Raw genomic sequence first — 17,344 nt, 5'->3', positions numbered from 1 at the left:
CTTTGCTTACCCACACTGTAGACTAACAAATAGTCAAATAATATAAAACACATAATCACATAAGTTTTTTCCTAACACAGAATTTAAAATTTAAGTGTCAGCAGAACACTTCTTTGGCTTGAACCAGTGGCTAGGCTCTGATACCACCTTCAGTCACAACCCCCGCCCCTATCTGTCCCGGGAACGGGCGGCCGTGAACATTCGTTTGTGGTGGTATCAGTTATTAATTTGGCAGTGGAAATTTCATCAGGACCGTAGTTAGGAAATATTTATTAGAGTAAAACCACCATATTTTATTTTTATAATCACATGGGTAAAACCCAAGTTTCTTATTACAACATGTTTATAGGGATAAACCCTACTTTATTGAATTTAAAACATTGTATTTTAGATAACTTTTATAGCCACAGTTTTCCAAGCCGTCAGTGCTCTCGAGCTGGCTTTTTACTACTTGGCTTTCACATTGTGTTACCTTAACACAAGAAACACGTGTTTAAAAACATTTGTCAGTGGGAAATACTGGTGAGTGAATCCTAGTTTAAACAAGAAACATTTTATTAATTAAAACAGTATTGAGAGCGATCACATTGTTTATTTCTACACAATTACTCATTCAGTACTGTCAATCCTGACTGGTGGGTCATATTACACATTGGCTAACTCGTTGTCCAATGGTAACGTACTGTCATCCCCGACTTACTACATGCAGTAGTAAATTTTGTATACAAAACCCCAACATACCGGCAATAATCAAAGAACTACAAAGACTCAGTCATCGCTTAATCACATTGTAAAACAATTAAGATTTTGTAAAATATTACAAAAAGGTTAACAAAAAGAGGATAAACTCACATTGCTATCTTAGACTTCGCGTAAGGGTTTTCTGGGAATAATCTATAATTTATACAAATGTACATAGGTTAGTATTATAACCCTTTGAAAATATTAATGATACCCTCCCCGAGACGGTATTCCAATAACTACGTCGGGCAGAACCACGACAGTTGTTACAGAACCCTAAATCAATCGGGCAGAACCCTAAATCAATCGGGCAGCGTATCTAATATGAAACTGGGGCTATAATACTTACAACGGAGCAGAACCTTGCTAATTAGGGTTATAATACCCAAGTATAATAACTCTAATTCAAAATTTTGAGATTGAGAATGAATTGTGAACGAAATTTGGTTGAACCCGATGGCCTTCTTATATAGTTGCTGAACCTGGGTCTCTTGCGGCCCGCGTAATATATGCAAAAAGCTTATGCGGCCCGCGTTAAAGCTGGGTCAATGCGTAGCTTGTCCTGGTCATCGCCTAGACCCGCCACGATGATGACACGTGTCATCACCGGGCTGCGCCACTATCCTGATCTCTCGCGGCCCGTGTAAACTAATCAAGGGTCTTACGCGGCCCGCCTGAACTAAAGAAATCAACGACCTGTTTACAGCCAACGAAAGTTGGCTGTAAATGTTAATCAGCTTTAGAGTTTTCGTCTTTATAATACTAGAACGAGTTTAAACGACCATGAAACTTAGTTATATCGACTAACAGCAGGTTAACTCATCAAATATCATCTAGCACATCAAGATTCACACAAACCCTAGGTGAATAACATCCTAAATATCGCAGAAAACGCAGCTTTAAACACATAACGAATATCACTAACCTTGAAGCGGAATAAGAGAACTATGGAGGAGGAGAGATGCGATCAAGAGAGGGGGGGGGGGGGGGGGGGGGCTCCTGTCGCACACACCAGGAAAGGGACTAGGGTTTTTTTGTTTTGTTTTTCCATACAAACAGCGTACGCACATAATAAACAGGGGGGGTGGGCTGATTTGGGCTAGGTGGGCCGCAACGCAAGGAAGGGGGTGGCGGGTTGGGTTGGTTTGCCTGGGCCGAAATTGAGTGTGGGGTAAAGGGGCGGGTTTGGTTTTTCGTAAGTTTCGCAAAATAACATAATATAATGTTTTGGTTTCGGGTTTTGGTTTCTCATAAACATAATAATGTTTAGGTTTTGAGAGTCGAGTATTATGCTAATAAAATATAAACGAGTATCACGCCACTAAATTATCCGCGACACACGTATTTTATAACGACCACCTAAACTAAAGTATAATCGTAACGAGAACACGTATAAATTTTATTTTATACGACCACCAAAACTAAAGTATAATCGTAACGAGAACTAAACTAGAAAGATACCTGATTTTCCGGGATGTCACATAATCCCCAAGTTGAAAGAATTTTCGTCCCAGAAATTGAATATACGCGAGTAAACATGCATAAGCATAAGAGTTGTGTTGTTAGAATTGTGCGAGAAATTCCCAGGCTGTTACAGAGCCCATTGAACAAGGTAGAAGGAGCACTCTGAAAGAGGATCTTTTGTTGACCAACTGGTCAATGTTATTAACGGGTACAGTTGCATGATAAATCATGCCTGGGAACTTACCATGTGTTGTGTACATACGACATCCCTGATTGCAGATGGGATTGTGTAAGTAAATATTTATGCACACGTGCCGATTTTAGTGTTAATAAACTTATAATCATGTTCATTGTTTTCTAAATTGTTTGTTTTTCATAGATTGACTTCTTGTTGCGTATGGTCATGCAAAGAAATGACTCAAGTGGTCCTAGCCTCAACCCTATCTCGTCTAGATATATGTTGTATAGAGAGCAAGAACCCTTCTTCACTAAACTACAATGCTTATATTTTCTCACTTATTCTATGTTTTGATTTTCTCACTTGACAAGTATAAGATGTAACCTCAAGAGAACCAAGACAAACCTCCTTTATTCTATGTTTTGATTTTCTCACTTGACAAATTTAAAAAAGAACTGCCCTCCCATATAGAGAGGTGAACACCCAAGGAGATTGATAGATAAGGGAACCAAATGGATAAGAAATTATTCAAAATAATGAAGCGATACCATTTGATATTTCCCATGATACTTTTAAATAAACTAATTTTTTTGATATACTTAACACGAAATTATGAATCAAGACATGCCCATCCTTTGTTCTTAGTCTTAAGTCATGTATGCAAATATTCCCGAATAATTTATTCTAAAGTATTAAAGTTTCCACCCATGTATTATTTGATCGTGTTTGTTTTACATTTGGTTTTTGTTAAAATATCAAGAGTATGACAGGGGGAAGCTCCATGATTCACTCCGGCAGATAGCTTCTTAATCAGAATCTACACACAAAGAACACCGCTAGCCTTAACGCCAGGGGGCCTCCCGCAATTGGACTCCGGCGTGAGAATTAGTAAAGAGATCTCTAGGAGTTAAGCATACGTGAGAGAGAATAGTTTTAGAGAGAGAGAGAGAGAGAGAGAGAGAGAGAGAGTGAAGTGATCATACTATAGGAGTTGGAGGAGACTCGTTGGAGGAGAGTCCCTTTTATAGGTAGAGATCTTTACCCTGGGAAGCCTCCTTGATAGCTCATGCCTTCTACTTGTGGTAAATCTTATCCTTTGATGATGTTGCTTGCATGAGTGGCCTTACCTCTTGGGTAAATGTCAGATTGTGTGTCTCGATGTTACTTTATTCACTTTTGGGCAAAGTCCCATCACTTTAACCTTTCGGATTCGGGACTCGATGTGTGTACAGTAACATGAGCTTCCAGCTGCTGGTCATCAGTGTGACTGCTTCTAGCTTCTAGCCACTAATATAATTGTGTCCAACTTGTTGCTTCTAGTTTTGCTGAGTGGGTGCTTAGGAGCATCCACGTCATCCGCCCCCCGTCATAAGTGTCTATTTCCAAATATAGGTAGTTGTAACTCAAAAGGTTGTTACTTCTGGGACTTAGCTGAGTTGGAGTATGTGCCTCAGCCTTATGTTTGTTTGAATATTAGAGTGTGGCTCATACGAGGGAGTTATACGTCCCCTTTTCTTTGCTTCTTGATGAGGCGTATTTTATGTTATCAAATTTTTATGCCATATGGGTAGCTGTTAAGTAATATACGGGGAAGCTTGAAGTTATGAGCTCACGGCTAAGAGCTTGTAGTTGGAAGCTACCAGCTATAAGTAGCATAGGTGTGTCAAACGTTTCATATTTTCTTTTTCTTTTTCGCCTGCTCCTTGCCCACTTGCACATGCAAGTTGTACCAGACGACCAAGATTTGACTGATCAGACAACGTCGCAGGGAAGGGTGTATTACCCTAGCATTCCAGCCAACGACAATTTTGATCTCAACCTTTCATCTGTCCGATAGTTGTGGGGATTCAAAATTTGAATTTACGACACTACTTTATAACCGTGTAACTTCCCTCATTCTTCTTCATCTTCTCCATCTTCTCCTATTTTTGGTTTCTTATTCATCCTTTGATTCTTCCTTCACTAATTTCTCAGCTGGATAGATCACAACATCATTCCCTGGGTTGTAAAAGGATGCAATCGACATGTGTAACACCCCGTGTTTTGAAAGTCAAAGTCAAAGTCAAAGTCAATATTGAAGTCGAAGGAAGAAAAGATTGCTAATTGCAAACTGTCTCTCCTTGCTCAATTCTTGTTTTGACTTCTTTGACTTGTAGATAGTCTATTTTATGTTTTACGTTAGTTGTATTATGTGCAGTAATTGTTAAGAATCGCAGTAATCGATGTATATTTATCGCTACGAATCGCTTTACGACTGTGAACTATAGGGAGTAACAATGCGATAGAGTCAATTAAACGCTAATCAAACTAAACTAATCAACATCGCGCTCGCAACTCGAATTACACATTTTGGTGATTGTTATACGTGTGTGTGTGCGTTATGTGTTACTTGTGCATGTTTATTTATGTTATGTGTGGTAATCAATCGAATCGCAATCGAACTCAATCATAATCGAATCATGTAGGTCCCCTTGATGTATGGATCTTTCACAGAATTGTCTATCTAACCTAGAGTGCGGAATCCTCTAGATCAGATTGTAGCAGAAAACGTGTAGGAAACAGAAACAGCAATTCAATCAAACCGGGTTTTCTATTGATTATCAATCACAAGGAATTACAATCAATCCAAAACCCTAACACTCTCTCAAATTCGTCCAAACCCTAGTGTTCTCACGAATTTGCTCTCTAATAACTGTTTTGGCTGATTAACCTAAACCCTAATGTTTAACCTTGTTTATATAACACAAGGTTCACAACTGGGCTAGGTTAAAGACTCCTGGGCTGCGAATTGGACAGGCCCAATTCGCCCCCATCACCCAATTCCTTGGGTTTAGTTAGCCCAAACATAACAACTAACTATTACAAAGCTAAACCCGCTAACTGTTTATCATTTAACTAATTACAAGATATCCAAAGACCAAATCTAAGCTGTTGTCACAAACATGCACCAACAAACTCCCCCTTGACAATAGCTTCATAAAAACTTTGTCTTGAGTCAAAACTTTGTCTTCAGTCTTCTTGCAATCTTCAAGTAATCTTGCACTGTCTTTGGTCTTTGGATAGCTTCAGCTTCAATAGCTTCTGTCAGCAACAGACTCCCCCTAAGCTGATGTATCCAATCACCAAATCTTCAACACGTTAGCGTTTGAGTAAACTCCAGTTCAGCATTTGCAAAGCAATCTTCAACTCTTCAACATTGTCTGCAATATAGAAAGGAGGTTCTACCATGCAGCCAATCATAACTCTCATCTTCACACGTCACAGCAACTTCTCAGCAACAAACCGCTTCAATCTGAACACTATAAAACCAACATCTCGAGAAACCATAAGAATTTTTCAACATAAGTTAAATAAATTATTATTTTTCAAGAGATTAGTTAAACTGTGTAACAGATTAAGCTTTTTCAAAATCATCAACACGCAAAACATTTTGCTCAACACACAAGAACCTGCCTGATTGAAAATTTTGAGCTCACTTACTAACACCGTCTCCCCCTATCAGTAACAATTCCTCCAAGAATAACAGTTTTCCGTACGTTAAGAATTTTAAACAGAAAAAGACACTATTTTTTTTTTGATTTTTATATTTTTCTGAAAGCAAGTAAATACAAAAGCAATAAACACTCTATTTTTGTGAGACTCACCGGTAAGAAGATCATATCAGCACTATCAAACTGTTTCACACAATCATAGAATTCTCTATTTAATTTTTCGTGAAAAGCAGTTCAAGACGATTACCAGTATGTTTGTCCACTTAAACAAAATGCATGAACATTTCAAGTACCATTACCATATGATACATTAAAGTAATTTTATTTCTGATATATGAGTGTGTCCCACAACAGGATATACCCCCGCGATCAAGGTATGCACAAAGATTCATCGTAGTAGGTGAGTATACTGAATTCATCCTTTAAGATATCCTGTCTGTGTCTAGTTCTGCATTTAACCTGTTTTATCATGTTTTGATTTCATAACCATGAACACCCAAATAAATACAAATCAAATCCTGGAAATATAAACAACACACTCTATCATGCAAGTATCTTCCCTACCACATATTTCACAAGTCCAATCCAGAGTTCTGAAATCTTAACTGGGAATAGGTTGAGAAGAGAAAAGAATAGATCTTAGTAGAGATGGTATAATATACAAATCAAATGAGATTTTCTCAGTTTGATATAGGTTTATTGGGTTTCTTTTGGGCACTTGAGGGCCTCTTTCGGGTGTAGTAGATCTATAGCGCGACAACGTACAGCTAGGTCAGCATGTATCTGGATGCAGCAGAAGCTGTCGTTGCCTAGCACCTCCACGACTTTTTCCAGAGAAGATTTCAGAATCAGATCAAAATTGTGTGTATCGGGAAATATACAGACATTCAAATAGAAATGAGCTAATTCCAAGTGACTATCTTTCCTAGGGTCATGTACAATTTTAGTTCTAACAAACAGACAGTCAAGATATCCCTAGTTGAAACAACAGTATAAAGACCCAAAACTTCAGATTTTGGCAATCTATCAACGCAAGAATTAAGGTCATTAAACCATACATCACTGATGTGTTCCCCACTCATATTCAGTTCATTTAAGTTTATATCACATTGATAAGTTGATTATTTCATGCTTTTGCCTACTGGTACATCATATGATGAAGCTGCTATCACACTTAAGCAATTTAATTTCAAGTTTAGTGTGACAGTCTAACTTGCTGATGTACTATCATTTCTCCTTTTCACACAGTGATATCTCATTTTTGATTTTCTATTTTTTTTTTATGTTTTTGATTTTTTCAATTTTTTTTTGTGTTTTTGATTTTTTAAGAAAAGCAGTAAACTATTTACAAAAAATTCTTATGAAAAACCAGTTATTCAGGATTCCTCATCCCGTTGAGTTCGACTAAATGTTCAAAGCAAGCCCTGTCAAATGCTTTAGTATAAAGATCTGCCAGGTTATCCTCTGTGTCGACTCAACACTTTGAACTACAAATTAAATCATTTCATATATATAAATCATCAATCTCACACCCCCCTTCATGTGCCTAGAGCAGCCACTATCAACATAAGTTGATAATCCTCCTTAGCAGCTCCTGCACACACTAACTTAAAAATTAGTTAGATTGGGGGACCCAAGCCTTAATGGTCTTGGGTCGTCCAAATTCACCAACCACCGGAACATCCATCCAATATCCATTACTCCTAGCTGGAGTCTTGGATTTTAGACCTGTTGATGGAATTTGATTTTGATTTCCACTAGGTCTTTGGTCCTGAGGGTTCCTATATACATTTGGACAATTTGACCTTTGAAAATTTTGATTTTGAAACCTACTTCTACCATTATCATACCATGAATTCTTGAAAAATTTTGGATGTTGTTGAACATTTGAGTTACAAAAACTCCTATATTCATTTCTTCTTTGAAAATTTTGATTACAAGAAGTCTGGTATCGATTTTGATATCCGAAATTTTTATCTTGACTTTGAAATCGATTTGATTTACCATTATAATGACTAAATTGTGGAGAAATACTTCTTGGTCTATCAAATCTTTTCGAAGTTGAAGGTTTAGATTGAAATTCAGGTTTCTTTGTCTGACAACTTGATTTTACATTATTGCTTGACCCAACCTGATTCCCTTCTTTCACCACATCAACTTTTTGCTTACCTTTCTTCAAAGGACAACAACTCGCCACGTGCCCTTTGTTGTGACATTTAAAACAGGATCTTTTCTTGTAATTTTTCTTTTTGTTTGATCCCTTTTTAAATGTGTTGGCCTTTTTGTCTTTAGTATCCTCATCCACTTTATGAGGTGTACTGTTAGACCCAACAGATTCTTTCAAAGAAACTGGACTACTTGGCAAGTCCACAGCTATCGGATCCACTACATGTGCAGTGGTTACAAAATCAGTTAGCTCATCTTCAGTTGGCAAAAATGAGTATTCTTCATTTTCAGACGGTGAAGCTTTAGTAAACCCCACCCCTGTTTTATCATTACTCCTTTTTAAACCTTTTTGAATTTGAGTTCTGACTAACGAAGAATTCCCAAAATTATGTAACTTCCCCTGAGGTTCTACAATTTTGGCTTGTGCATCAGCCAATTCTGTGCACTTTTCTGAAAGCTCGTTAGTCTTTTCTTTCACAGTTTCACGAGCCAAATCAATGACCTGTAACAGTTCATTGACTTTGCTTGTTAAACTGCTAATTTCCTGTTCATTTGATTTTAGTTTTTCTAAACAGTTTGACTCTCTTTTAATCAAAAGAACATTTAACTCTTTTCGGTTTTCCAAATCAGCTAACAGAATGTTGTTTTGCTCCGATAGTCTGTCAACTTCACCCTGTAGTTCAGTGCAATTATGACACGTATGACCTACAGGTTCTGGTGTTACCTTCACCTCTGTTGTAAGTTCATTCACACCATTCATGCACTTTGAAACCTCTGCAGCCTTCTTCTCAACCTTCTGTTCAAGAGCTTTCTTCTTCTCTTCTTTCACAACAACTGCTTCTTCATCTAACGCACGATCTCCTACACTCTGTCTTGATGAATTCTGATAGCGTTTTCGTAAAGCTTCCCACAGATCATAAGAATTCCCATAGTGCTTGATGGTATGTTTAATTCCCTCAGGCAGGGACATCTTTATCACTGCTAAAGCTTTCTTCTCAGCATCAACCATCAGTTTCTCAGATTCATCCATCTTGTCATAAGAAATCACTTTTGTCCTTCCTTCAACACGACGTGTAGGAGCCATGTATCCATCTATAATACAATACCACATTCTGGTATCTTCGCTCTTCACAACCAATTCAAACTCCTCCTTCCAGACAGCATATTCGTTAACATTTGTAAGCTTTGGCCACTTCTCGACATTGTCCACTTTAATCATCTTTAAACACGTTTTACCGTAACCGTACTGATAAAACCGTACAAAATTCTCCGAAAATTGTTTTTACCAAATTACACCGTTAGAATCGTCTCGAAAAGACGAATCCAATGATATATAATGTCAAAAACCGAATTCGGGATTTTCCAGAGTCTTTTTTTTTGTCCTAAAAATCCAAGGAATCTAACGGCGCAAACGGTTCTGTCAAACGAGCTACGGATCAAATTCTATATGCGAAACACTGAAAATTTTCCGACGCTTGCCAAATTAAATTCCACACTTAAATTTGCTACTAAATTCGCTGGTTATGGCTTAAATTCGCTGGCCAGTGGTTAAATTCGCTGATCAGTTTAAATTTGCTGGTTAATTCGCTGAACTGTTAAATTTGCTGGTCAAATTCGCTGCCAATTTCGCTCAGATTAATTTCGCCGGTTAACCAGTTCACTATTATAACGACTGGTAGAATCGCTGAAACCGTGATAATTTCGCTGTGGAAACTAACACGATTACCAAAGTCGCCTTTGGATTTTAAATTCGCCGATCACCGTGAAATTATGTCCCAAATTCGCTGATAAATATGCTGGATCAGTTAATTCGCAGGTCCAGCGAATTTACTAATTTCGCCAAGCAGCTTATGGAAATTCAATCTTTTTCAGTTTTCGGAGATTTTCCAAGATTTTGTAACAGTTCCTGCAAAATCGAAACAAGCAGATTATCAGTGATTTTCGAAAATCAACAAGAAACAGAATGAAGAACGCGAAGAACACGAAGAACAATCTTCGAATCTTCAAGTGTTTCCAGCCAAAATCCTTCAAACAATCAACCAAAAACAGTCCTGCAAACCCTAAAACCTGCAAAACAGCAATCAAACAGACCAAACTATCAAAACAGCCAACAAATTTTCGAAAATTTTATCAAACACCTAAAAATTTTCGAAAATTTTAAAACCCTAATTTTCAGGTTTCACCAAAATTCGAAAATTTCTTCTGCCAAGCACAATTCTGAACCGAGCAATCAAGAGCCTTACGCTCTGATACCAATTGTAGGTCCCCTTGATGTATGGATCTTTCACAGAATTGTCTATCTAACCTAGAGTGCGGAATCCTCTAGATCAGATTGTAGCAGAAAACGTGTAGGAAACAGAAACAGCAATTCAATCAAACCGGGTTTTCTATTGATTATCAATCACAAGGAATTACAATCAATCCAAAACCCTAACACTCTCTCAAATTCGTCCAAACCCTAGTGTTCTCACGAATTTGCTCTCTAATAACTGTTTTGGCTGATTAACCTAAACCCTAATGTTTAACCTTGTTTATATAACACAAGGTTCACAACTGGGCTAGGTTAAAGACTCCTGGGCTGCGAATTGGACAGGCCCAATTCGCCCCCATCACCCAATTCCTTGGGTTTAGTTAGCCCAAACATAACAACTAACTATTACAAAGCTAAACCCGCTAACTGTTTATCATTTAACTAATTACAAGATATCCAAAGACCAAATCTAAGCTGTTGTCACAAACATGCACCAACAAATCACAAACGCAAAACGAATACGAAATAAGGATGATTGTATGTTGATATAGTATGATAATTAGTGGAGAAGAGATAGCGCGAGATATGAGTAGTTGGGATTAAAAGTAATTTGACTAGGAAACTCTATCGCATCGCAACGCTCGCAATCGAAATCGAACAGCAAAGCTCGTCGCACCGAACACACGAATCAGGCGACCGATCGATCAGGCAACCAGCCGATCGACCAGCCGTCCGCTCGGACTGCCGTCCAATCGGACAGACTGTCCGATCGACCAACCCCTTTCCTCTTTTGGAACTCTATAAATACCTCCTGTCACTTTCATTCTTTCTACTTTTGGCAACTCTCTGACCGAACAGCACGCTCTCCTCGCTTTTCTTCAGATTTCTCTCGATTTCGGTAAGATCTCGTCCTAAATCTTGTACTTCCTTAATCTATACGCACTCCTACACCTTTCTATCTTTTAAATCTTAACTTAACCGTGAAATCACCAAGATTCAAGGTGTTCTAGGATGACGTCATCATGTGTTCTTGAAGAACTTCATGTTTTGGCTTCAATCCACCCAGAACAACTTGGATCTAACCGATTTCCACATGAACTAACAAAGATCTTTCATAGATCTAAACATATTCACAAAGAAAAGGATTGAAAGATGGTCCTTCTAACTTTCTTTCAACTCTTTTACACTCAACGCACTCAAAACCGATGGAATCGGACCTTGCTCTAGTCTTCTACTCATTCTTAGTGTTGTGCTAGCTCAAGATCTGGATTCTACTCACGAGACCACCGATTTCGGGTTAACCAAGAACAACCGTCTTGAACCGGTTAACTGGTCAAACTAGGGTGATTCCTGTTTGACCGGACCACTTGGGTCAAGACGGGGTTTTGTTGGTTAACACGTTGTCAAAACATCTCGATAAAACTACAAACAATCAAAACGGCCAAGAGAAAGACGAACGGAATGACCAGGACGGGGTGCTATCCGACCGGACTACTGTCTGAACGGACAGCCATCCGAGCGACCGGCCATCCGAACGACTTACACCTTGGGTCCCACACTTAACCAACTTTATCTAAAGTCTGAGTGTTGAACGAATTGCTGTCAGATCGGACTACCATCCGACCGAACTACCATTCGGATCATGAGATATTTGGACTTTAACACTTAAACAATTTTCAACATGTTCAATGCACTAGGAATGCCACCCGATCGAACTGCTGTCCGATCGAGTGACATCCTGCTGTGAACTTGTTCTCACTAAAGTGCCCAACCGAATGGGTTGTTGGTCGATCGAACGACCGTCCGATCGACCGACCTGAAAGGTAGAGATACTTCAATGTTTTATAATGCTACAACAAAAACTTCAAAAGTCAAACCATCATACACAAACACATCTTTCCTAAAGAAAGAAATAATCCACTCGAACGACCATCCGACCGGACAGTCGTCCGAACGGATTGTCACTCTCACGCTCAGCTGTCCGATCAGACTACCATCCGATCGGACTGCCATCCGATCGACCAGCTGTCCGAACCACCAACGCTTGTTTTTGTTTTACGCGTCACTTATCATTATGCTATCGAACTATTCAGGCTAACCTTACTCTGAAGCGCTCCCTTCAATCCATCAACCGCTGTGAGTATACTCGATCCCTTTCTGCTTTCGCACTTTTGGGTGTTACATACGTTACTTATACGAAATCACAATAGAACACACTACGCAATACTTTTAAACGCTAACCGTTACCACATGTTATACGTGACTTAATGAATGCTTGTTTGTTATGTTTACACATGTAATGCTGTCTACCTGCCTTAGCAACGATAGTACTATAGTTTGGACTCAGCACCCGTTCACATGGGGGTTGTTAAGGACAATTATTTGCATGGATTACAGTGGTGATCATGTATTACGAACTGCCTTGGGCAGTCAACCCGCAGTCATTGGTATCGATAGGTTCTTGTCGATAACTAACATGCTTCGTTTTACTTAGTGTACGTGCTGGTTATGCGTAAACTATTTCGATCTCTATATGCTATTATCAAACTTGTACACTCGCCTTTACACTATGTGTATTGACTTTTATTTTAACGTATGTGACAGGTGCCTAAGGCATCTATTTGCTTGGAAATCAAGGCTAGGAAAAAGTCTTAGTAACCAACAAATTGTTGTTTGTACTTATGAAACCTGAGTTGTCGAAACAGAACAATTTGCCTAGATTTGTCTGTAATAATTTGTTTGCCTTTTGAGACATGGTATGGGACATGTTACTTTAAATTGATTGGTAATGATAATTGTCATGGAACTTCTGGACAATCTGTTTCGCTCATTGCCGCGCCCTGATGTTTCCGCCATCGGTTGGGGTGTGACAGATTGGTATCAGAGCCATAACTATAGGGAATTAGGCAAGATTCGACCTAGTCCGGGTCGGTGTCTTAGAGACCTAGTCTATAGTTAGGAACCAATAGACCGACTCATGCATGTCCAGTAGGGATTATGTATGAGCTTACTTGCTATTCCTCGCTATTCTCGTCTATGCTACACTATCACTGCACTCGAACTTTCAATTATGAATAAGCAAATCAAGTCGAGATTAGGTGTAAAAACCGCAAACTCTCGATTTAATTGCGTGTTTGATCTGTATTTATCTATAAAGCGCGAGAATTCGTGTGGAACCAGGAGTGAAATCCATACTTTAGCGCGAATTTTTGCCTCCATTTTTATTAAAATAAGAAAGAAGTTGTTAAGCCAGGGGTGAAACCCTAACCTTGACGACTTGTTCTTGGTTTTACAAACTCCCACCAACGTCTCGACGGACTCCAACGACCTGAAGTCACTCAATGACCGAAGGAATGCATCCCGAACGCCCAAGACTCGAGGCAAAGGCACAGTCCTGAAAGTCAAAATATGTACAACAAGTCCTTGAGAATAGTCGAACCACTTTGGATAGTCAATGTCTAATAGCCGCAGACAATTTATTTCTCGATTTTATGTGTTTCGATTCTGAGCCCGCAACTGCTGACTCTGATAATTCGTCGATTTTATGTGTTTATAAGTATTTATCTGTTTATGTGTTTAAATTTTGGAGACTTATTCGATTTTTGCTACCACTTCGATCGACACGCACGACTCGCACTGCATTTCTATCCCAAAACGCTGACAAGTCGCTACGGTATGGACGACCTTATGTTATGCTATACGCTTATACTATACTACTCGCAATGTTAAACGCGATCGCTACATTCGAACGCTCGCGAACATTGAATGATAGGTTTCTGTATTCTGACTGCTTCTGATGATTATGTGCTTACGTGCTTCTGTGATTCTGTGCCCTACGTGCTTATGTGCTTCTGTGCTTATGTGAATCTGTGATTATGTGTCTATGTGACTATGTGATTGAATGTGTTCCTGAGCTTTAGTATTAGACGTGTGAGGTGAGATTCAATTATGATGTGTCTGAGACCTATGATGATGTCTGTTGCAGACAATATCAACCGGACCATCATCAGGACCACGACACCCACGACTCACTTGCCAAGAACAGAGGGACAAGCGCCTTGCTGCCATCCTCGCTAAACAAGTGGCCAAGGTTGTGCCCCAGATCGTGAGTGAAATTTATGAGAATGTTAGCAAATCGTCTGAGGAGTCTAGAACCGAAGCTTCTAAAGTTGCTACCAAGACTGCTTTCAGCTTCAAGCAGTTCAAGGCTTGCGGTCCAAAGGAATTCACTGGAGAAGATGGCCCAACGGCTATGTTTCAATGGTTCGATTCCATTGAAGTCACTCTGCGCCAAAGCGGTTGTCCTGAAAATCTCCGTACCCTAAACTGTGACAACTGTGTTCTGTAATCGATGTTCAATGTAAAACAATGTTAATTATTAATAAAACAATGTACTTTGGTTTTATTATATGTGTTTTGGTGTTATTATGTGTATATTTATGTTTGAGGATTTTTCAAATAGATTCAATTCCGATTTCAAGCTTTAAATCGCTTTCTGGAAGGTATACGCGATCTGATGCGTAAATATAACCAGTTTAACGCAACGAACACTCTGAAATAGTGAAATAGGCTTAACATACCTTAAATAACCTCCACATAACTTAGAAATAAGTTTTGGATGGTTTGGTGTGTTGAAATAAAGCTTGTTCGATCGCAGGGACTATTTGTGTCAAACTGCGAAACTATACCGATTTGTATAGTAACGAACATTCCGGAACTTGATCATAAGTTAAACATACCCTAAATATCCTTTACATAGCTTATAAATAGGCTTTGAGGGGTTCGGTATGCTAAAATAAACTTTATTGATCAATAGGGACTAAAACCGTCAAAAAGTGCACAAGTTTGCATTTTCGCGCATATCTTACGTTCCGAATACATCCGGACCTCCAAAAATTTATGTAAGCATTAGAATATTTTATTTTAGTGTTTGGCATAATAAAATCCATTCATCGCGCAATTTGGATCGTTTTTGCGTTCATTACGACTCCCATCGTAATTAACCGAACAACGCAACCGTACGACCAAATGAGCCGACATCTGAGATATTTTTGAGCACATTTTAAGTTCCCTATACTTTAACTTCATTATGGAGCTTTGAAATGGGGTTAACGGGGCTTAAACGTGTCAAAAAATGCATCAAAAACCAAGTTTTGGTGCTGCAGGGGCCTGTTTTGCCAAATTTCAAACTTGCTGACCTGCAGGGTCCTTATGGACCGTATGCACTTCTCCTTATGGTCCGTAAGCAGGTGCCAGATAGCAGAAACTTGTTTCCAGCTTGTTCCAGCTGTTACACACCTTTGCACCTAGTTTCTTTGATTCTATGTGCTTGTTTTGGATGCCCATGGTTTCTCAAATCAGTGGGTATGATGTGTATAGCTTGGATCGAAGCTCGGGTTTCAAGAAACGATCATAACGGTTCTAGCTTTCCTATAAATACCCACCCCCATTCACTTGCAAAACCCACATTGATTTGATTTTGGCCCTCTAAGTTGGAGTTCTCTTCATACCTGAGGGTAAATTGGATCAAAGCTTGCGGGGACCTTTTGTAAGTATTCTTTCGTTCTTTTTATTCGTTTTTATCGTAAAAGTCAAACTGCGTTTAACTTTCTATATTGGCCAGTTTATGGTCAATACGAAGTTCGTTTGAACTTCATAACATGAGCGTAATCACGACGGTTATAGTCCCTAGTGACTATACCTACTGATTACCACGTTATCTAGGCTCAGTGACGAGTCGTAGCTTCGGCCAAAATGCGTATTCTCGCGTATTTTGTAACCAAGCTACTTTTTGGGTATCAAAACTGTTTGTTTTGATACCAAAACTGTTTTCTAACTTAACTAAACATGTTTTAGCATGTGTAGCTCGTCACTTTCAGATTAGTGCTTGTGTAGAGTCGTAAGTCAAGCGGACTAAACACCCGGTTAGACTTTCAAACACGACCCATTTGGTCGATCATTAGGATCCGACCAAAAATGTTTAGTGACCATAGTAGCATAGGGAATAACCTTCCGAGGTTATACCATATGGTCACCTAGTTTAAGTAGTTGTATGATAAGTAGTTTATATGCCTTAGGTAAATTACCAAAATACCCTTTTCATGCATAATTGGTAATTAAGCATATGTAACCTAAACTTTTGTTACGTAACTGATTATGCAACATATTTAAATACGTTTTGGCATATAATACTTGTCATAGGACTAGTTAGACGTCTCGAACACGCATTTGCGCGCACGACGCGTTAAAGTAGCGTAGGCTACCATAATGAGTCGCGATGGGTCGAAAGCACTTAGGTTAAGTTTCATTTTAGGATGTAGGCTTTTTTAAACCATATCATATGAGTTCCAACACTCATTTGGTTTACAAGACCTCATTCTATCCGATCTTCCGATTTAGGCATCTATTGTTTGACTAGTGATTCGATTACATAGGTGCTGCTTGATTTTTCTGGTTTACTTGAGTTTGTTGAAGTTCTATTGATTGAGGATACTTTGCACTTCATGTGAGTACATAGTTCCCCTATTTTACTGTTTTCAATTGTTTTGGGGGTGATTCATATGTACAAAAATGATTTCAAGATTTAAACGATGATTTCTAAAACGTTTAAAACGATTTATACTAAACTAATAACGATTTCAATAATGTGAACAAACTTGTTGGTTGTAGTTACATAACGAATGACATTCATTAATTTTGGCCGAACCGACCAGTATTAGGTTATGGTACCATAGGATCTGACAAATCCCTTTATCTTACTGCACCCATGGTTATGTGTGGGGGTTATGGGTAACGACTGAATTTGTAATAGTTAACTTACCCTTTGGTGGTTTGTTAATGTGAGAAGCGAGAAACGAGGTAGTCGAGTCACGAAGGTTTGAATGTTATTAGCGAGACGACCATAAATAAGTTCTCACAATTAAAACGAGGATGATTTAAACGAGTAAACGATTTGGAAACGATTTTAACCAGTTAAACGATTTAGGTAAACGATAGGCTTTTGGTTAGTGTTTAGATAACGGGACGGGTGTAATGTGATGAAAGCATGGTGGA

At 38.7% G+C, this 17,344-nt stretch overlaps 1 protein-coding gene across 1 annotated transcript in view; it reads right to left on the bottom strand.

Annotated features, from left to right (window-relative positions):
* Positions 1 to 4,319: 4,319 nt before the first annotated feature.
* LOC110882839 (1-aminocyclopropane-1-carboxylate oxidase 3-like) overlaps positions 4,320 to 17,344 on the bottom strand; it is a gene marked incomplete at its 5' end in the record, with an annotated part of 38,144 nt that continues 25,119 nt past the window's right edge. Inside the window, one exon of the mRNA XM_022130757.1 lies at positions 4,320 to 4,409. Within this exon, the coding sequence (XP_021986449.1) occupies positions 4,320 to 4,409 (90 nt within the window). The remainder of the gene's footprint in view (positions 4,410 to 17,344) is intronic.

This window comes from Helianthus annuus, chromosome 10 (assembly GCF_002127325.2).
Source record: "Helianthus annuus cultivar XRQ/B chromosome 10, HanXRQr2.0-SUNRISE, whole genome shotgun sequence".
Classification (NCBI taxonomy): domain Eukaryota; kingdom Viridiplantae; phylum Streptophyta; class Magnoliopsida; order Asterales; family Asteraceae; genus Helianthus; species Helianthus annuus.
This window is presented reverse-complemented; position numbering and strand designations above follow the sequence as displayed.